Raw genomic sequence first — 24,223 nt, forward strand, 5'->3', positions numbered from 1 at the left:
GACTTGGAACACGTACCTGTCGAATACATGAATCAGGCTGAGCCTAAGCAACTCCTCCCTGATATACTTCTCTTTTGATGTGCTCTGAAAAAGATCCTCTTGTAGGCGGTATTGCATCACAATGCCGCTGCTTCCAGGCAAACAATTCACATCGTGACTCACTCCATACTTAACCCTAAAAAAAACATCCTTTACATCTGGAAAACCTTCCATTGTTAGCCAAGCTGACCTTTTGCCTTTCTCATGACAATTCGACAAAGTGCCACATCCACTAAATGCATGGACGAAAGGAAAAGCAGCTACATAAGGACCAAACGAATTTGATATGTCACGTGAAGGAAGCCATCAAAAGTCGTTATTCCTTCCATAACCTATCCGCAATTTGTTCTACCTAATTTTGCGATTGCTGCAATTCTTGATACTATTACATCTGTGTCAGTACTACCTAAAATTACATTTTACAACACTTTTCATAATCATGCCGAACAAGGACAAACATTTGTGTATCTGCTTTTTCATGATTACAAGGGGATAGATAGCAAGTATCTTTATTGAAATTGCAAGGAATATTTTCACCATGAGTAACATACACATTTGTATTAGTCTCTTAAGAAGCAATCTTGTCAGCAAGAAACTTGAACATTTCGATTTGTTGTCATCTTCACAGAAAAAACTACTTCATACCCTTAGTGTTCTACCAGAACCAACACCTTTCCATCTGGCACAAGAACCTTGCCTTTGTCTTATCACAGCTTTTAAATTATTCATTTAGTAAACATCAAATACAATGTCATATTTTGAATACTTATCGATGCAAGATTTTACATATGGCAGTATGACATCATTAGCATAATCATCAAATATTTTTGCCCAACTTTGTGACCTGGAATTAAACATTGCTGCCCCACCAATGATAAATGCGTCCGAATTCGGATCAGCAAATCGCAGAATGTTTCAAGTAAACCCATTTGCAGCGATTTAATACCACTATTTCAAGTGACATCCTGAGATAAAGACGGAGGAGCAGTTTGGTTTCTATGCATAAAGAAATATTCCAAGTAAAACTGTCTACTGTGACAAGAAATGAAAAGTCTAGAAAAGATATCGCAATCACTTTTAAGGTTCTCTAGCTTTGTTTTTGACAAAGACGTTTCCAGTTTCATTTTGCGGCCAAAATAGGAAGTTGTTCTTTTTTATTTGGTTATAAAAAGCAGGTTTTCCTTCGTTTTGCATTTGCTTCAAAAGATCTTCGAATTGTTTGGACCAATATCTTGGAGTTTATTTACATATCTTACCTGTTTCCTGAAGTATTTTTTTTCAAATCTGACGACTCTTCTAGAACTCTAGAATTTCCAAACTCGTGCAAAGCCTTTAAAGTTGTTTAAAGAAATCTTTTTGTGTTTTCGTAGAGTCTTCATTATGTCGTTCGTCTGTTTTAGAATGACCCAAACCACTAGATCTTTCAAATTAATCTCCTAGTAAACTGACTCCTGGTCCAGCTACCATCCATTTGTTTAAATGGGATCTTCGGTTAATCCTATGGCACCAATATCGCTCTTCACAATTTCATTATTCTGTTTTTGTGCCTGATCAATTGTGTTACAAGAAAGAAATTTACTGGTCTTACGTACAGTGAAATTATCATTTTCAAATTCCATTGCCACCAAGTCATATCTCGGAGATGAGTCGGTAACGATCGAGCATAATTTACACGATCAAGACCTAAAACAATACGCTATCATGCTTTATATGGACTGTCTAACTCATGCCATGAGCGTAATACCAAAATCCGAAGAAGTTCTTAATTTATAATTGAACGCCAGGAATTAAACTGTGGTCGAGATGACCCTATTTTCTTACACCAGTCTTTTAAATAATTGAACGTCACAGAGTCATGACATAATTATATATTCTGAGTTTAGCTTTCATAATCTGAAATTAACAATTTTTAAGCAAAATACATGCAGTTGTCTGATGCACCTGTCTAGTCCTAGGTACATTTGAACATACATAAAAAGAATCTGCCGTCCTTGGTGTTGCAATATTGGCTTCAGTAAGACAACATGTCTATCCCCTATCAAGCAATATATCACCTAGAGTTTTATAACAAGTAATTTCAATGTGCAATCTACCAAACATGACGATACACTTATATTTTCCTTACAAATCAGGCCATTCCCACTGAATTTGCTTAGGCATTTCCAAAAGTGGCTGATCTGCAGTTACATTTGATCTTTCTCCAGATTAACTACATGTTCGCCTTAACCATCGAATACCTGAGAATTGCCTGGTAGTGCATACAAATCACTCTTGATGTCTATAAATAGTTTGCACATGCGCAAAAGTGTGAAACACATGTGTATCATAACCTTGAAACATGTTATAAAACCAATTCATAATATCATTAGAAATCCAAAAACACTAAATATGTAGTAAATAGTTCAAATGTTTTTCAAAGAATTTTGTTACATTTTCGCGCATGCACAAATACTGGATATATCAAATATTCATTTTTAATAAATATGTGATGTAAGGAAGGTAGCCACCAAACCTGGTAAATGGTTTTTACTAAAAGAAGTTCAGAGAAAAGTTTTTCACAAAAATCAGTAAATTACCAACTAAAGAAAACAGACATTTTAGAAAATGGCCGTGGCCATCTTGAAATTTTTTTTTTAATGGCCAGCAGTTATTTCTTACAAAGTATATAATAATGATGCTTTGTGGTAATTTTCATGCTTGTATCATCATTTGCACAATTCCCTCGATTTTGCTTGCTAATATCTTCCACTAATAATAATATTCAAGATAATAACCAAAAACAGCAAAAATTCCCTAAAATTACCAATTCAGGGGCAGCAACCCAACAACGGGTTGTCGGATTCATCTGAAAATTTCAGGGCGACGACGACGACGACGACGACGGACGACGGACGCCAACTGATGGGAAAAGTTCACTTGACCCTTTGGGCCACGTGAGCTAAAAATCATAATTTTGAACAAAAATAAGTATCTTTTACAAGTATGTTTAAATTGTTTCTAATTTTGGAAATTTTTTGGTAGCCTTATTTTTCAATAACATTAACCTTTGCATTTTTGCAACACAATTACAACTATATATCATTATTTACCTTGTACATTTAATGATGCTTCCTTCCAAATGCCAATTTTTTCTATTCTATAGTTTCCTTTATCTTCTAAGTTTGTATACTTGATTTTTAATTTATAAATATATCCTTGTTCTGTTTCAATCTTTTCTGTTTCATACTTTGTAGTGTTATGAGTAATGTTATCTTTTTCTTTAAACCATTCAACAGCACCGTTTACTTTTTCTGTTTCACATTCAAATATTGTGTGTGAACCTTGGATACTTTTTATATCTTTCAGTGGTCGTTTAAATAGATCTGTTTGAAACATGAAATAACAAGGAAATGTAAGTTACTTGATAGTAGATTTGTTATATTACATGTTTAGTTAAATTTGTCTGTAATTAGACTTTTCAATTTGCTTAACATAGATAATTTAATTTTTACATATGTACTTTATCAACGTTTGCATGCATATTTACATATTTACTTTAGCATAATATGAGTTCATCAGCACTCTCTTGTATAACATGTGACCAAATTACATGTTTTTGAAAGACCAACATGCAAACAATAGTACACAAAACATAACAAAGAAAACAAGAGACGGAGCAACACAAATCCCGAGAAAACAGGGGGTGATGTCAGGTGGTCTTGTCAATGTCTAGATAAAAAGTAAAAAAATAAGGGAGACTTATCTGTAACTTGTGTATCCTATACTTCAAGTTTGATGACATAGACGCGTTCAACAACGTCTCCGTATTTAAATATGTAGTGAAAGACCATCATGTTCATAGCAGAATGTAAATCAAAAGACACACATAATTTCTTGAAACGAGACAAAAGTATTACATTCATTTCTTCAATGGATCATTTAGATGTTTACGTAACTTATATTCTACAGGAAGATGTCGACACATAGTTTTTCGTGTGAATAATTCGACAAGTGCCAATAAGACAACTCAACAACCTAGTCAAACAAATACATGTAAAAGTACCGACTTTAACTTGGAGCTTTAACTCCTATCACCCCTCTAGCTATACAGATCACAGACATGTCTATTGTGAAATAAGTCAAACAAAAAACCAACGGTATAACCATGATAACGTTATAATCTATATAAAAAATTAAAAACCAATTCTTCAGAGAACAATTGAAGGTCTTTCCACCTCGATAATAAGAAAGAAATTTAAAAATGATGTTAGAAAATGTCACTCCGTGTTGATGTAAAGTGGTAATTCAAACTGATATGGTTAAAAAATAAGATAAATAGGTTGATGCAGAAGATTTTATTGTTTTATACATTGTAATGCACCAGTAAGAATTTTTAGCAAAGGTCTAAATCAAGAACGTCAAATTGACCTTTGACCTTGACCTCTGTGATCTCAAATCGAAAGACCCCAGGTCAATCACTTGACTGTATGGTTGTGGAGAAAAAATGATTTCAAATACATAAGGGGAGAACACTCCTATAAGGGTTAACAAAAACTCTTCGACTTATATAGGTTGAAGTTGCGCCTTATTGTAAACAGTTATTTGGCAAACACATTATATCATTTACTGTAACAGTTTCTTTTGAATAACGATAAGAAGCAAAATTCAAAATTTATAACATGACCTTGACCTTTGACCTTGACCTTAATTTCCTTCAAATGGACCAAGGACTGCATATCAAAATACTGTAGGCATCGTCAACTTAAAACGTATAAATTTTTCCAACATATCGCCTATCTTCAATTTTCAAAGGGAAATAACTCCCATGAGATGTCTTCCAATCACTCCAGTCAAAATAAACTAAATCATTCTTAAGTCTAGACGAGCAATTTGATGAAAACAGTTTGTTAAAATATTTTACGGTTTTAGAGATACAGCGATAACAAGAAAAAAGGGACGCGGGAAGATAACTCCTATAAGAATAAGTGTTCGGTCACACAGGCTGAGTTTTTATACCCCCATTACTGTACAACATCATTGGCCAAAAATCAATTCGATATGTTGTAAGTCAAAAAAGCATCTCAGATGGCAGAAGAAAAACAAAATAATCAGAACATTTGCAGAAGAAAAACAAAAGGTCTTTCCACGAAAAGTGATAAGACCTAAGAAAAAATGAGCCATATCAACAACCAACAACCACTAAACAACGGATACCTTTTTTTCCTTCGCTGTTGTGATGTTTCAAAAGATGTCGCTAAGGTATCTGTATTATGATATCGTACAGTTTGTACGCTTTTAAAACTGACATTGTGTAACCGAATACTTTTCCATGTAAGAGTTATCTCCCCGAACATTGTTTTTCTTGTTATTTTTTAAACTTCACAACCGTATAAGAAACCAACAAATTTATTTTTCCAAATTGCTCGTTATATCCTTTTGATGTTTCGTTTAATTTTGACCGAAGCCGTATTAAGATTCCATATGAGAGCTATTTTCCCTTTTGTATTTGATATCAGTGAAAGGTATTTGTAACTGGAAAACCCTAGGGTCTTTTAATTTGAGGTCCAAAGTACAAACAAATGAAAATGAGGTCTAAGTCATTTCGATGTTTTTTTTCTTATTACTAATTTTCAGACAATTGATAGTTGCAACATGTCGTAACACGTAATTTTCAGTTGAAAGGGTACGTAGACATTACGTCGGAGTTTTTCCCCCTTTTGTACGGAATATTAGTCCTATGGTTACATAATTCATTAGCAATACATAGTAGAGCCTAGAGACTTTTGATTTGTGACATTTGTTTCATGACCTTGTTATTGGGGTCACAGTCACAGCTTTAATTGACGTTCTGGATTTTGACGTTCTAGATTTTGACCTTTGCTTTAATGTTTGATTGATGCATAATAAACCTTTTGGATTTGTGCATTAGGTTGCATGACCTTGAAGAATCAAATGCAAGTGACTTTTTGTAAACTGCCAGTAGCCATTTTTTTTTACTTATCTATTGTAATATTACATAGAACAATATATTTTTTGAATCAGTGTCAAGTAAACAATCAAATGAGACCAAAAATGATATTTTTTAAACCGGAAGAAACAACTTATCTACCTAATTTCAATCAAAAATTGATAGAAACCATAAATTGTGAAATTTAACGTACAATAAGTTATCAGTTGGCACTAAAATTACATGCATGTGTCCGCTACTATACTAAAAATACATGTCCAATCGACCCAAAACTTTGCAACCACCAGGGTATACATATAGTTCATCTTTTTTTCCCCACAATGTTTAAAAGGGGAAAACCGTGTTTTTTAAGCAATTGATTTATATTTACAAATGTATTTCACTAATCAAGTAGCGCTGATTGCATTTTGACCATTTAAACCAATTAAACAAAATCGTATGCTTATTTCCTGTTGAACTTACTTTAAATAAAGCTAATACTAACAATAAACACTGCCCTTTCCTCGATCTTGATATCTATATCATTAACGGAAAGCTGAATACTAAAATTTATGATAAAAGAGATGATTTTTCATTTCCTATCGTTAATTATCCATTTTTAGATGGTGACGTTCCCTTGTCACCATCTTACGGTGTTTATATATCTCAACTTGTACTACTCACTCGTGTATGTAACAATGATTCAAATATTAACGACAGAAATTTATGTATTACTGAAAAATTATTACACCAGGGTTTTCGGTATCACAAACTAGTCAAAACATTTACTAAATTTTATCATCGGTATACAATGGTATAAGGACATCATTCGTAAATATAGCTCAACATGCAGACTTCTACGTTCAGGTATTTCACATCCAATTTTTTATGGAAATATTCTTTATAAAGCACAAAGGTGTCAGTATTCACCCCAAAAACTAACAAAACCTTTGAATAGACTCATTAAGAAGGGATATAGTAACGATACTGTTGTCAGGTCATTAAAGATTGCATATTTTGGCGTTAATATTGATTCACTTATAGGGTCTTTGCATCGGAACTAAACACATTTATTCTAAAACCAGTTGTTTGCATGACACGGGTTATGTTCCTCTCATATATTTTATGATGTCCCAAGTCAGGAGCCTCTGGCCTTTGTTAGTCTTGTGTTATTTTAATTTTAGTTTCTTGAGTACAATTTGGAAATTAGTATGGCGTTCATTGTCACTGAACTAGTATATATTCGTTTAGAGGCTAGCTGAAGGACGCCTATGATGCGGGAATTTCTCGCTACATTGAAGACCTGTTGGTGACCTTCTGCTGTTGTGTTTTTCTATGGTCGGGTTGTTGTCTCTTTGACACATTCCCCATTTCCATTCTCAATTTTACTTTATTTACTTATACATGTACCTAATATGTATTGTTTAAAATACGAATGAATTATATTGACTTTATTTTTCTATATTGACACCGAGATAAAAGACATCTAAAAATATTTAAAAAAAAATTGATAAAGAGTGGTGCTGGTTACAAATTAACTTGGTGTTCAAAAGACCAATCATGCAGCCAACTAGATCTGGAAGGACTGGTTTTGAAGTAAACTTAAATTGTAGTAGCGGACCAGTTATCGAATTTACTTTATCTGCAGACATAAAACAGACCTAGGACCCATTTCGCTTTTCAATTTAATTAGATTGTCGTTCTATGACTGGTCTGATCAGTTCTTAATCCTGTCGCAGGTTAACTTTAACCAGTTAAGATGACTGGTTATCAAGTTAGTTTGATGTCCAGATTAGAACTGCACTCATCTGTAGTACCATATAAAAATATTCAAAGGGTTAAATCAAACTCTTTCAGACGACATAATATGTGCAAAACCACCACAAAAGAAACACAGAATTTAACCAAAAAAGAATAATTTAAAGAAAAAATAAGAAAAAAAAATCAAAGAAGAACAAAACCGTGTGCAATACAAAAATGACCAACACCTTAAATATATATGAAATGCTTTATGATCTCCAATGACAAAAACAAATCGGTTAAGGAGGCTCAGCGGTACAAACATTTCAGCAAAATTGAAAAAGTTTGTGTTCATTACAAATTCTATTTATTGCAATATTCGTTGTTATTTTATGATATGGTCCAAAAATCAACCAATACAGTCGATTCGTTTTTGCCCATGATGACATTTTAAATGTTTCTATCATTGGAAAAGCTCCAAATGATCTCCCTTTGGGGGAAATGACATTGTTTTGCATGAAAATTTAAATTTTGTTATAGCTTATCGGTGACCTTTAATTGTTTTCCAATAAGCTATATTCAAATTAAACAACTGTAAAAATTTATTAAAATATAACTGAAGTTCATTTATAGAAAAAGATAGTAAAATCCTTTATTAAAAAAAAAATGAATTTATACCCTCAAGCCCCCTAAATAGTTTAAATGATGTTGATGTACCCGAATTACTATAATTTATCATGTTAATTAGCACAATTCGTTCGCTATACAAAGCAAAAAAGACAACCCAACATGTCAAAATGTGAAACAAAAGCTACAAACGCTGTCAACAAAATGTCATAAAGAACATGCAGCCCGATGCTCTTATCTGGATTAACGTCCATCATGAATGCGTTAATTCATTGAAATACAAGGCTGTAAAATAACCGAAATAAATGAAGTGCTACTAGAAATGAGAAACTAATTAGCCAAAGTTTGTCTTAGGTTAGCTTTGTACTAAAGAGAAAAAAAAAACATGAGTTCCTAAATAATTTACAAATGTTTGTACCGACAACTAAAAAACGGCTTGATTTTCCTGTCAGTGATTTTATATGTTTACTCAGGTGTGATATCCTCTGGAACTTTTACATGTATGCCACAAGCAGATGTATCAACCCAGTGCGTTCATAAACCGAAAACATCCGTTAGAAATTGTTTGGATTCGCAGCGTTTTTTATTGATTTACTTTCTAAAGTTAAACCTATAGTGAACGTCTAACGAATTTTGATTTTGTTTCCCGGGACAAAACATTCAAAATGCCTCATTATCTAGAAAGTCACATCAATGTTACAAAAAAGAAACGAAAAACATACAACAACGTCTACATAAGGAATGTTAAACCATTTTTTATACATGTTCGGGTTAAACCAGGAAATTATGAATCTTGACTCTCTCCTCTTTATGAAATTGACTTATTGTGTAAATCATTATAAAGGACTATCATTATTTACCTTGAACATCTAATGCTGCTTTCTTCCAAATGCCTTTTTTTCCTATTCTATAGTTTCCTTTATCTCCGAAGTTTGTATACTTGATTTTTAATTTATAAATATATCCTTGTTCTGTTTCAATCTTTTCTGTTTCATACTTTGTAGTGTTATGAGTAATTTGATCGTCTTCTTTAAACCATTCAACTTCACTGTTTTCTTTTTCTGTTTCACATTCAAATATTGTGTGTAAACTTTCGATATGTTTTATATCTGTCAGTGGTCGTTTGAATAGTTCTGTGTAAAACAAAAAATAACAATGACATATACTTTACTTGATAGAAGATGTTTTTAAATATACATGTTTGGTCAAATTTGTCCTGTAAGTAGACTTTGCTTTAAGAAAGAGAGACGAAAGATACCAGATGGACAGCCAAACTCATAAATCATGAATGAAGCTCTCTAAAAAGGGTCAAAATCATGAAATTGTACAGCTATTTTTAAAATGCATGTTGTTTGAAGGTTTGGGTGGCTTGCTTGCTGTGTTTTAATAAATGTGTGCACAAGCATCCAATAGCATTATAAAAGCTGAAGCACAACCTTTCAATTGATTGCATTGTAAAACTTACTCAAAATGCTTGAGCAAAGTCATCAAAACAAAACAAGCAAGCCAACCAAACCTTTAAACTACATGCATTAGGAAAATAGTTGTAAGCTGTCTAGGAAATAATAAATTTAATTATATATATGGTGATTTAACTAAAGAAGGGAGGAGATAGCTGGACAAACCAAGATCTCTTTGTGTAGCTGTAGTACCCAGAAAATAACGAAGTCAAACTACAGCTGTGATCAGCTGTAATTGTCAGAATATTTGAAAGAATCCAAAATGCCTATGGCCATGTACACCTTTGTTATGTGTATGAACATCCTACAAAATATAAAAGTTGCACCTATAAAACTATAGGAGTTAGCCGGACAAACAATACATCTGGATATGACCGGACAAACAATGCATCTTACTGACGAACAGTCGGAGAGGAGTAAATTATTATGCCATCCCCTAATTTGTTAGGGTGGCTTAAAAACGCACCCACTCATATATATACATACATACAATGTACATACTATATAGTCTGCATGTGGTTGCGTGTTTAATGTTTTCAATATATTCAATTGATAATAATCGGCGGGAGTTTGACTTTTAAAAGCCGAAGATTTTATAATATAATAATAATTGGCGGCAAATTTTGAAAAGCCGTAGATTTTGAATAGCCGTAGATTTTGAAAAGCCGAAGATTTCGAAAAGCCGTAGATTTTGAAAAGCCGAAGATTTTGAATTTATAACAATCGGCGGGATTATAAAAGCCGAAGATTTATTTGTATCCATGTATTTATAAAGGAAAAATAATAATAATCTTTATTATTAAAAAGCGAATGAATAAATTTACTGTTTCATTTTTTCTAAGCAAAATGATATTTACAATAATATGGACAGCAACTTAATTTCATGTTTATAATTGTAACATAATAGATTGTGAATAGAGAGCCATTCAAGCTAGCACAAACATTTTCATTAAAAATATTTGAAGGAACTAGAGCTTTGCATTATAACGATTTGAAACAAAACCAAATCTTATTACGATATATTAGGACGTACGTTTAACAATAACGTGTGTTGGTTTACTTTTGACGCCTGCCACATCCATACAATATTCACCGGCATCATCCAGACCTATAGGTTCGATCAGCAATGTCTTTGAACGTCCAGTCTCTGTTATATCGATATGGTCTGCTTTTTCTATAGAACAATTGTTTTTCTTAAATTCAATTGGAAATCTGTTAATCAATAGCTTGTACTCTAGACGTACAAAATGACCCTCGAAAATCGTAATTTCATCAGTTGGCTCCAAAATAAAGTAAGCTGCAAATAAATAAGTATAATAAAAAAAAACTATTATTCAAATATGTCACTTTCATGATAAACCCCTTTAACTTATATCACAAATATATATATAAAGTTCAGAATCAAGATGGATAATTTGTCAAAGAGTCACCAGCCCACCAAAGAGCAGCAACTGTCCAATGCGGCAAATTAGTTTTAGCACAGAGAGAAATATCTCGCACTACTCCAATGAAAATGAACGTCATATATGTCGGACATAGTGAAAGGCGATTTGGTGCCACGATATAGAACTTTTTTTTATTCTTCCAATGTCGAACTCATCCTACTGATATAACGTAGCACCAAATCACCTTGCACTATATCCAACGCACTAGAGCACTGGACCACCTACATAAATATTTATGTTTTAGTTTTAAAAAGATAGCATTATATGTATGAGATTAGAAAAAACAAGAACTAAATCACATTATCTGTATATTAGTAAGTGTTCGCAATTAATTAAACAACATATCTTTGATTGAGGTAGACTTCAAATGTAGACGAATACAATGGTCTTCTGAATGTATTTAATAAATTCCCTGAACACGACAAACATTATAGTACCGAACAGGATCATTCCATGTTATGAATTGATACCGATGTTTTTGAATGATGACTTAGCATAGAATTAGCCTGCTCAAACGATCGATAGCTGATGAATAAAACTTATTTATGATACCAGACGCAAATGTTGTTTACATTATAATCCTCAGTTGCAATAAAATTAAACAGATTGGCCGGTAAATTCAATTCTAAGCTATACCTGTGAGTTGAAAAAAAATATTTGTTTCGAATTTTTCATCATTTCAAAGAAAGATGATTTACAAGAGAAGAATATCAATTGTATTGCATGTACACACAAAACACACACACAAGGAACAGAATACTATTATCTTCTTAATGTGTTAAAGGAACGATTCTATTGCTCTTCCAATGTTCAAATTAATACTAAACTGCTCCTATCAATCGAAATTTGGCAAAAGTTAAGTTTTTTTAACTTTTGAAACGTATTGGAAATATACTATACAAAGTAAATATACCAGATATATGTATTGGATGTGTATTCAGATGATCAAAGCTGTACATTTTTTTCCCTTTCTGCAATAACATTTATCAACAGTTTATATGTATACATAGGGTCATCAATTGTGCCCTTTGAATAGCAGACTTGTTTTTTTTGTAATAATGAATAATAGTTTATAACACAAACGCGAAAAAAGCCGTTCTATTACATAACATGGATAATTAAAAAACAGGGAACATTATAAACACAATCCCTTCCCGTTTCATGAATGTGACCTACCAAATAAGACTATTTACCGGGTTGGTTATAACATGGGCAACACAACTGATGTCACATGTAGGGTAGGATCTGCTTACCTTTTTGGAGCACCTGAGATCATCCCAAGTTTTGGTGGGGTCCGTGTTGCTCAGTCTGTATTTTTATGTTGTTTCTTGTGCACTATTATTTGTCTGTTTGTATTTTTCAATTCTAGCCATGGCGTTGTCAGGTTATTTTTGATTTATGAGTTTGACTGTTCCTCTTTCGCCTCTCTTTAATCTTGATGATATTTTTCCGATTTTAACTACACCTTATTCATTGTGATTTATACAGTACGTGTTATATTTTTGAAAGCAAAGCTAAAGAAATATTGCACAATGTATGGAAATATTTGTACTTATCATGCTTATAGATCTGTAACGTATTAAATATGAATAAAAAAAAAGTACTGAGAGACTAACACAAATATTCTTACCTTTGCGGTAGTATTTGTCCGATGTTTCCTTTCCACAAAACACGAGTACCAAACCTGAACAAAATGCATTGAAAATTGTCATAAAATATAAATGAAATTTATAACTTAAACAGCAGTTCAGTTTATAACAATTACAAAATCAAGACAAATGATGATGACACCACGGAACATTTGATGTGGTTTTATGTTGTTTGTTTTTTGACAATTTTGTCCTCAGTCCTCTTAGTCTAAATGTAGGAGCCACATTTTTCTGTGATCGTGCGTATCTAGGTTAAATTCACCTTTTACATTTACTTAAGCCACCAATATTCTGCTAAAGGAAATATACCTAAAAAATGCCTTTTGAAACTGGAAACAAAAGACGATAGAATATTTGTTGAAATAAACAAATAAAGGTCATATGTATACATTTTTTGTATTCTAAATGCTTATTTCATGATCATCTCCAAAAAAATTAAAATAAGATGGGTATAAAACTTTTAAAAAAAAACATCAACCCTCCCCCTTAAGGTCTGATCTTATATAGGTCAACATTTCAAAATAAAACATATCAATTTTTCATCTCAATATCTCAAAATATTTGTTTGCAATTTTGACAAAGAATGTTAATAAACTCATCATAAATACCAGGACTAAATTTTGTATATACGCCAGACGCGCGTTTCGTCTACAAAACATGCAAAAGACTCATCAGTGACGCTCGATTCCAAAAAAGTTAAAAAGGCTAAATAAAGTAAGAAGTTGGAGAGCATTGAGGACCAAAATTCCTAAACGTTTTGCTAAATACAGCTAACTTAAGGTAATCTATGCCTGAGGTAGAAAAGTCTAAGTATTTAAAAAAAAAATCAACATTTTGTAAACAGTTTAATTATAAATATAACCATATCAATGATAATTCATGTCAGCACATGAAGTGCTGACTACTGGGCTTGTGATACCCTCGGGGATATAAATATCCACCAGCACTGGCATCGACCCAGTTGTTGTAAATAAACTTATCATAGATACCAGGACTAAATTTTGTATAAACGCCAGACACGCGTTTCGTCTACAAAAGACTCATCAGTGACGCTCGAATCCAAAAAAGTTAAAAAGACCAAATAAAGTACGAAGTTGAAGAGCATTGGGGACCCAAATTACTAAACGTTTTGCCAAATACAGCTAAGGTAACCTATGCCAGAGGCAGAAAAGCCTTAGTATCTAAAAAACAAATCAACGTTTTGTAAACAGTTAATTTATAAATATAACCATATCAATCATATTTCATGTCAGCAAATAAAGTGCTGACTACTGGGCTTGTGATACCCTCGGGAAATAAATTTCCACCAGCAGTTGCATCGACCCGGTTGTTGTAAATAAACTCATCATAGATACCAGGAATACATTTTGTATATACGCCAGATGCGCGTTTCGTCTACAAAAGACTCATCAGTGACGCTCGAATCCAAAAAAGTTAAAAAAGCAAATTAAGTACGAAGTTGAAGAGCATTGAGGACCAAACTTCCCAAACGTTTTGCCAAATACAGCTAAGGTAATCTATGCCTGAGGTAGAAAAGCCTCATTATTTAAAAGAAAATTCAAAATTTTGTAAACAGTTATAGATGCATCGTCGAAACAACTAAACCGTTTGCTCAGAATTTATAAACTTAACCCAAGGATGCATTTTGACATATATCTGTGTAGTAACGGAACCCTTCTCACAATAAAAATGACCCTAAATATATAAAGGCTGAGTTATTTAAGGTGATATATGTACTTTTAGTTAGCGATCCTACATGTTGGCTTTGCATCTATCCTCATGAAAACTATATTAAACACGAGTCACTGATTAAGCCATAAATTCCTTTTATTGTCACAAAACGATGCTTTGTGTGCGCAACACGAAATGTACAAACACAGCATACGATTCGTCCCTCTAAAGATGCTCCCTACGGTTAGGGGGAGAGTAGGGATCCCGCTAACATGTTTAACCCCACCATATTACGTATATATGTGCCTATCCAAAGTCAAGAGTGTAATTCAATGGTTATTGTTTGTTTATGTGTTACGTATTTGTTTTTCGTTCATTTTTTTTTTTGTAAATAAGGCCGTTAGTTTCTCGTTTTAATTGTTTTACATTGTCATTTCGGGGCCTTTTTTGGCTGATCATGCGGTATAGGATTTGCTTATTGTTGAAGGCCATACGTTAACCTATAGTTAATTTCTATGTTAGTTCGGTCATTTGTAGAGAGTTGTCTCATTGGCAATCATACCGCATCTTCTTTTTCTATATTATTAATTAACAAGAATAACATTAGAAAACTGGAAAAGTCAAACATATTAACAAAGGAAAACACTATTAAGTACATGTAGCTACGTTTTCGATTTTTTGCTGGCAATACTGCTCCATAATTATGCTCTAGTATCGAGATTACACATACAAAGGGTAGTAGGTCTACACATCATGTTTATTCTCGATACTTTTAACCAGAAGGACATTTAATCCGGTTCAATATTAACACTGGTCGTGATATGTTTTAGATAAGGTTGTCCGTTTGCTGAAATATGATTTGCATACGAGTATTTCAATTGTGTCCATAATATAGGTGATATATTGAATATAGAAACCAAAATGGACACTTCAACTGTAGAATAAACATAACAAAGATTTTTCGATGTTTTAAATGAAATTAATCGTGAAATGATGACTTTAAAAAAAAGAACACAAAGAGTCAGTACAAACCTCGTTTATGTTTTTATTTCCACACACTACCTTCTTTTAATAATATAAACTTCATTCCAGTCACTTCGGCATGAAGTGTGTATTACAAGTATTTTATCTTTAACATGTATTACTAGACTCTTGTTTTGTAAAAGGTTTTTAAATATATCTTCTTTTACCATATTTAGCATTTTAATTGTATCTTTTTAATATATTTTCATCAATTGTCATTTGACTTTAGTTATTAATCAAGTCTTACCTAAACAGAAAAAAAAGGTAGCCTTCCCTGCAAAATGTTTCCATAGAACTGTGAACAAATATATATTTCATCATTAGCATATACAAAGTACACACGATTCAATGATACGTTGCATATTGTTGAGTAAGATATACATTTGAAAAAATGTGTAAAACTTCAAATTTTATTATAAAAAAAATATTATATTTTACAAGTATGCTGAAATGTTGAACCCTTTAAGTATATGCAAGATTTACCGTCATTCAAGAAATTTGGGTCAAAATGTGCATGAATATTTTTTTTATCAATCATCTGTAAGATTACTAACGCGAGCGATATTAGACCACTATTTTATAGATAGGAAAAAAAGCTTAAATATATACAAATAAAATTGAGTGTTACATTTATTCATACCTGGGGATGAGATATTGTCTTTTCTCGGTGAATACTGTGTTTGACTTTGATTTTTATCTTTGTTGTCCCTGGAATACATCATGATTAATTTATTGTACACATATCAGCAGAACTATCTACCAGAGAACAGGAAAGGCATAGAAAACGCTTTGACATCAGTACAAATCATCAACAAAACAAATCATCGTATAACAAGTAAAATATTAAAAGTACTGAAATCCGAGAAAAATTCAAAACGGAAAGTCCCTAATCAAATGACAAAATCAAAAGCTCAAACATATTAAATGAATCTATAACAACTGTAATACTCCTGAATTGAAACAGGCATTTTATGATGTAGGAAACGGTAGATTAAACCAGGTTATAGCTAGCCAAACCGCAAACTTGTTTTAACAGTGGCATAAAATCGAAAAACGAAAAAATAAAGGCCTGTTGTTTACACAATACACATATGATACACAGCAAAACGATAATACTGAATTAGAGCATAATGTCTTCAGATCTAAACAAGAACATTATAATATGCCGGGATTGAAATAAAATATCAAAACATGCCAAATACATACGACAATCAAAATTCCTCGATAACATTTTGAAAAGATATACATTTTATCTGCATATCTCTGTTCTGTTCTAAAAAACAAAATATAAATCCTTAAATTTTTTCAGAATAGTCAATGATTGATTGTCGGTCTCCCGTACTTGAGTTGTCCGTAATTTTGGGGCGCCATTTTGATAAGAGAAAAAGGTTCCAAACTCCGGTTATTTATATAAGTCCAACATATGACGTAGTAGAGTGTTAAACCTCAGAAAGGTCAATCTGCCATACTGTTCAGTCAGTCCGATCAGTCAAAGATTTTAACTTCAAATTTGACGGATTGGTGACATGTGTTTGGTCCGAACTTGACTGATCAGTAACTGATCGATAATCGCTGACTGATTGCAAAAAAATGATAATGCCTTATTTTTCAAGTGTTTTAACCTTCTAGATTATGTATTGAATACAATCACGGTTAGATGGTGTGAATGGAACATACCCATTAAAAAAAGACACACATACATTAGGGTATGACAAAATGTTCATTTGTCTTAAATTTTAATTTTTGATTACCTTCCAATCAAAATTTGACTGCATTGGCTCATCGTTATGTTCAGTCTTGAATGAATGCAATTGTAATCTAAAAACAAACAGAAACAACAATGACAAGTAGCATCATTACAAAAATTTATCGACCTCCACGTGTGTTTATCATGTTATTTTGTAAAAGATAAATAAACAAGTTATAGACAAATTCAAATTAAAGTGCACCTCATAAAACCTCTAGTATGAACAACAAAATATACACACGGTGTAATATATGTTATTCGTGGTTTGGTTGTTTGATTGTTGGATGCTGCCGGACGATAGTTTATGCCACGAGATATATATTCTTATCTTTTGTAATTCATGTCAGTATTTTAATGTTGTAATGCAAACTTAAAAAAGTCCTTAAAATTACCTGATGTAAGTTGGAATGTTGAATCAAGACATGTCTTTATGTAACATGAACAATCTTCTTCTGATGGTACACAAAAACATGGATTTCGAGGTTTGACGAGGAAATCATAACCTTTTGTGTAGTCACATTTGCAGGTGGTATCTGTGTTTTTATTTCCATTATCATTTACTACTTGTCCTTCTTCACTACATGCCGTTTTGAGAAAGATGCACTTGGAAGTGGCATTTGTGTAGAATGTAATTGGCCATGGCTGGTAACGCGCTGAAGAACATACGTCTGCATCTAAACCTCCACGAAGAACATTTTTTCTACCTGTTTAAGAAATAATTTAAAATTGAACTGTGTGTGCATTTATCAATCATGGATAACAGCTACGATTTATACTGGTATGACTTATACGATTCAATAAGTGTTTCGATGCGATAATTACGAAGAAAACTTCATGTTTATGGCTGTCCCAAGCCTAGATCCTCTAGCTTTGTTAGTCCTGTTTTAATTGTAGTTAAGTGTGACGTGAATGTTCAATAACTAATGAAACTTCATGTGAAGACCGTTTATTGTAACTTTGAAACATTTCCATTTTTCATTCTGAATTTCATTCAGCTTTGTTTCAAAATGAGGCGTTTGTGTTATCTATCCTGACAGTAGTTTTTAAAATTTTGCTGTGATAATCTCCATAATAAAAAATAACATACCTGGCTGTAGAAAATCGGATATTGTACAGTTTTCAGAATAACCGTTGATAAGATCATCTTTAAGGCAGAAATACTTAGACGGATCAGGACAATGACTTCTTGCACGGAGTGACCACTGTGCCGGACATGGACATTTTAATGGGAAAGCGGAACAAACGTGAACCTAAAATATATATGTTGTTATATGACTATTTAAAGAGTGTATGCAAGTTTCATTTTAGCATTGGATACTCCTGGATTGATACAGTACCATTTCAAAATGTGCATATTTAAAAAGTATTTCAAAGTTAAAAAGGAGTATGTTCGATAAGGTCCTACAATGGCACCCTTTTTTAGCGTAAATTTCAAATTCGGATTTATTGACCAATATCACGATAAATTATAGCTAATACATTGACTAGATAGGATATAAGCCATTTTGTTGAAAATTTTACGTTTCTGCGTTTTATTATGACGTCACAAGTTGTACTCATATTGATTTTTCACGAAAAATATCAATGAAAATGGGTAAATTTCCATAGATTATTGGACAGAAAACATAGAGCGCATACATCGACAACAAATATCTTTTCAAATAATGTTTGTGAAAACATTTCACATGTCTTATTTGAATATTAAGCTTGTCGACGCCTGCGCTCTATGTTTCCTGATACTTTATTTTGGTGAAATCTAGCTGATTTAGTTAAATTTCACCAAAATCCAGAACACCAAAAGGGTCAACCTTGTCAATTTGTAAACATTATCTTCCCTTTAAAACAATAACATGATAAATAATAAATAATTAATAGATAATAAATACAGCGAAGCAAACAGTTGCAACAGCAAGAGAGACAAAGTATGAAATAGATCCAAGTGAGTACCTCTTTTAAAAAAATGGAATCCGTACAGGGAAAGAGTGGTAAAGTAATTGATGTTCTTTTATTTTCTGACTACTTTCTGATTGTTTCTGTCAGTTTGGACTATTATCTCCTCAGTGTATCGTCAGCATATAATCCAGTACTTTTAAACTCACATGTTTTGTTTCAAACATTTCAGAAATGGTTGGTTTTAAAATGCACACATTGATAGGAATTGAAGTTTCAAAACAATCAGATATAAAGATATTAGATGGATTTATGAGCTATTCAAATGTCCTTATTGTCACAATATCTTCAAATGCTTCAGTTCCTAATCATTCTTAGATTTCAAATATTCGACTTTTAGCGTTCATAATAAAGATAAATGTAGGAAAACTCTATGGACACATGCATTTCATATGTAATGTAATGTAAACTAATGTGTTTTTCTGTATACCTTTGTCCAACTTAGGTGATACCAGAATAAATGATATATATATATAAACTTGATACAATATTGATGTGTTGTTTTCCACATAGATATTATTTAGAGTGACACTTACCAGAATCCAGAATCTGATCAACATTGATTTTACAATAGTCCTTCACGAAGAAACTTCATCTACAAAATATTTAAGTATCATCACAAACCTTATGCTTTTTAGGGGTACGCAAAACTTATCTTAAAACTAAATGTAAGCGTTCAAAACATATACGAAAAATCAACATCCCATTCTGATTTAGAAGATTTCATTCAGACATAAAAAGAGAATGTAGAGTATATCAGTTACAAGTATAGGGCATGTGACTACATAGAAGATAACTACTGCATAGGTTAAACTTCCATTATACATGGAATCAACCAAGATGATGAAAAGATGCTTCAAAGATACAGACTGATTATTTGGTACGCAAGACGCTTTCAGCTTCGGATGGTACATCAATGGTTGTAAATTAATATTTAAGATAATTTAACGATTTAAAAACCGTGAATATTCAGAATATTTACCTACAACAAGAATATTACGGAATCCTCACAAGGATGATGATACACTCCGGAGAGTGTCATGTAACAGTAGTGGCACATGATGGTGGTCGATGAATCAACTCTAAAACAGTGTAACATTTTGGGAAAGTAAAATAATGTTTTTATATCAATTTGGAAGGCGACATTTATAAACAAAAATGTATTATATATTTGTTGTTGACCCACAAACGACTCATCACTTTATAATTGTTGACCTTTCGGAATATTTTCGAAAGGATAATTCAATTTATATTTGCATGTATCAACAGCCAAATCTGCATATTTGACACATATCATCATTCTAAGAACAAAGGTATACAATACTCATTTTTGTCTGGGAATTTAAGTCCATGCAACTATTTTATTCTTTGACAACTTACAACTGACTTGCAAACTTCAAAATAGTCCTGCTCATTAGTCTAGCGATTAGGTAAAAAAGTATAATTAGTTAAAAGTTATTCGTCTCATCATCGCGATTATTCATGTTTCTTTGTACCTACGTTATCAACAAACTTGGGTACAGACAATTAGAAGTTTGTATAATTGTACAGAATGTTTTTTTTCGTAAAGACTGCAATTTATTACGCTTTGGTCATACCATATTTTTTTTTTAATTTTAGTTAAGTCTTTCTATCCTATTAGGGGCGGGAAAACAGTTTTCTTCCCAATATACTAATTGTTTACAAATATAGTCCTTACTGTTGACATTGTGTTAGTATCTTTTTATGCCCTTTCCAAATGTATTTATTGATGTGTTATGCCTTAAATAGCAAATACGGCATGCCATTACACTAAAACTATAAGGGTCATGCATTTTTAAGAAAGGCAATGCAAATGCACAGTCGAATTCAAAGCCAAATCTCTTTTGCTTTCGATTGATATCATCTTGCAAATCATGTAATACTGTTTACCAAAATATTTCCAAGCATTAGCACTTCGCAATGCATTATATACATAACGATAGATACACATGTTTTAAATTGTGGACATTTGGGACTTATGAACCGTGTTTCGTGGTCAACCTATAATGCTTTAATCTATAAATTTGCGGTAAACATCTTTTACCATAATTATTCTGCTTCCGTTGTAAAATTTCATTGGAGTTCGATGTTTTGTTATATTTTTTTTTCAAGAACAGAAAATAATAACAACTCGGCTCAAGTAGGATATAGGGACAAATAGTTCCGGTTAAAAATATATTCATACCCTCAAAAACTAGAAAATCATACGAGCAAAGATATTTGAAATCTTACTAAAGTGCTAAATGTATTCAAATAATGTTAAAGTTGTTTCTAGAACATAGGCGCAGCATGCCCAAAAATAATGGAAAGGGCATAAAAAGATACTTACACAGGGTCAACAGTAGGGACTATATTTGTAAACACTTAGTATCTTGGAAAGACTTTTGGACTTGTGTAGTGCAGAATATAGCCATTTTCTTTCACATACCAATACACATGTCGACGGAAATGCATACATGGAATCTATATATCCTTAGATATACAGACACTTTACCAAAACTATAGTTACTGCACTGAAAACGACATTTTGAGACTAAAATACATTTTTCATGTCCGGGCTTTTTCGAGAGCGGTCCAGGCTTTTTCGAGTGTGTCCTTTTTTACCGAGTGATTATATACATTTTTTATAGCTAGACTTATTATGTGTTTACGTTTAAAAAGTATAAAATAAAGGCTCAAATTGAGTATTTTCAAGGCACATGGTGTATCAACACTTGCATTTTATTAACAAGTATCGTTCATTTGTATATATTCTTTTTCTCATATCTTATAAATTGCATGTACAGTATATATCCGTGATGTCAACAATCTAATGTGAATGTTCCGGACTATATAAGTATTGTTAGACCTCATGGGATAACTATTACTGAACAGCAAAATGTCGACTTGGAAGATAACTTCCAAAAATGTCAACAAGAGTTCAACTGTTTTACTTACTACCAAGAAAAGTCAATATAATAAAGAATCTAATTATTAATACTAGCAACACACAAAAAACTGATACACAAATGTTAAGACAATTAATTGAAAGTCAATGTGTCTAAACTTGTAACTTGTGTTGTTTTTGGGTAGCCTCTGAACTATAAAATTAATACATTTCATGTAACCGTCATTGTTATAGATAAATTTATTGTATTATTGAATCGTTTCGAATGTACACCTATATAGTCCTAATACTCATATGGCTCGTTTCGTTAATAACCAAATGAGTATATACTCATCTTAGTTGTCGTTTGTTTATGTAATTTACACGTGTTGTTCGTTTATCGTTTTAGCTCATCGGGTCCGAAATCTCCTCTGAAACTACTTGGCCAAATACCTTCAAATTTTAACTGAATGTTCCTAAGGGTATCTAGTGTATAAATTGGTGTTAAAAGCCGTACATTGACCTATAATGGTTTACTTTTTTTGAAATTGTTATTTGGATGGAGAGTTGTCTAATTGGCACTCACACCACATCTTCCTATATTTAAGTCTTTCAAATGATCTGTAAATCTCATTCTAGTCTATCTTTATGAATGTTTTCTTATTATTTGGATACTGTGAAGCTAGAAGAGTAATATTCTTATATATTATTTTTATTTTTTTCCTTCTGTTTTATTCAAGCACATTCAATAGTTTACCCTCCCCCATTTGTCAATGAAATCTACCCTAGTGGGTTCTTGTTTAAATCAAAATTGAAAAACTACCCAAAACTTTTTCATATTGAATAATTTTCTACAATACAACTATCTGAACACTAGAAAGATCATACCTTTCTCTTTTTTGACTATACTGGTCTTTATACATGACTACTACATGTATATAATGGTTTTTAGACTGTACTTGACACACCAATGCATATCAAGTTTGAAATATAATTCAAGAAAAAACAAAATGAATACTCAAGTTGGTGTTTCTGGTAAGAATATTGATTATTTGTCACACCTAATCACAAAAATCCTTGTCAAGAAGGATAGTTTTAGAAAAATTCTACTTTTAAAGAAATTTTTAATCCAAGTATAGAAATTTCAATAAACCATGCAGTGCCGTGGACAGGAAAAGAAGTATAGACTCATGAAAAATGAAAATTGTTTGAAAATCGTTTCACCAAAAGGTCATTTAATACATATTCTACCTATTTTTATCACAAGAAGAAGATTTTATTGAAAAAAAAATCTTTCTATGTTCTTTTTAATTGAAAATCATGTAAGTAATACCATCAAAATCTCAATTTGCCTCAAACTGTTGTGCTTTGTATCTATAAATACTTTTGAATAGTGTCTAGTGAAAAAGCATAAACATTACATAATTTCAGTTTTTTAGTGAAACTTGATACCCAATGATTTTTTCTCTTTAAAAGTAATTAAATCATGATGTTTTATTATTCTGGGACCACAAAAGTCCACATGAGCTACTTATTTGCATAACATATGAAAATAATACCCTATGCAGGTTGCAGTCTTGTAATTGACTGCTCCATAGTCTTACATGCAAAACAGCTGATCTTTGAAAATAACAAAAATAAAAATGCTACATAAACAAATGTTTTCATGTTTATATCATGTATGTACTTAATATGTGAAATTGGGATTAAATCGAAAAAGAAGTGGGTCATCCCACGAAGAAGAAAAAGTTACGTAAACCTGAGGTCAAATAATTTTTTCTACTTTCTGTTTGCTGTATTTACTAGGCCGCACAACTTCCAGTACACATAATATCCTTCCATTTTCCTGAATTGATATCCCCCAAAAGATGCAAGATTTTTTGAAAGTATATACATATGTTTCAATTCAGCATAAACCTATAATCAATTAAAAAAAAATTGAGTTAAGAAAAAAATTCAGATAAAATGCACTATTTTGTTTCCCTCCATGTTTTGACATGCACTTGAAACTGGAGTTGTAATACACACATACCATAAGGATCAAGTAATTTCTAATAAA

General features: G+C 32.1%; 1 protein-coding gene across 1 annotated transcript in view; it reads right to left on the reverse strand.

Moving 5' to 3' along the window:
• The window catches only part of LOC139504257 (obscurin-like protein 1), a 28,145-nt gene extending 11,846 nt beyond the window's left edge, over positions 1–16,299 (reverse strand). The window contains exons 1-4 of the mRNA XM_071294325.1: positions 16,221–16,299; positions 10,853–11,089; positions 9,193–9,465; positions 3,129–3,401 (exon numbers count right to left, since the gene is read on the reverse strand). Coding sequence (XP_071150426.1) covers positions 3,129–3,401; positions 9,193–9,465; positions 10,853–11,089; positions 16,221–16,299 — 862 coding nt within the window. The remainder of the gene's footprint in view (positions 1–3,128; positions 3,402–9,192; positions 9,466–10,852; positions 11,090–16,220) is intronic.
• Between the last annotated feature and the right edge of the window lie 7,924 nt (positions 16,300–24,223).

Source organism: Mytilus edulis, chromosome 14, assembly GCF_963676685.1.
Source record: "Mytilus edulis chromosome 14, xbMytEdul2.2, whole genome shotgun sequence".
Lineage (NCBI taxonomy): Eukaryota > Metazoa > Mollusca > Bivalvia > Mytilida > Mytilidae > Mytilus > Mytilus edulis.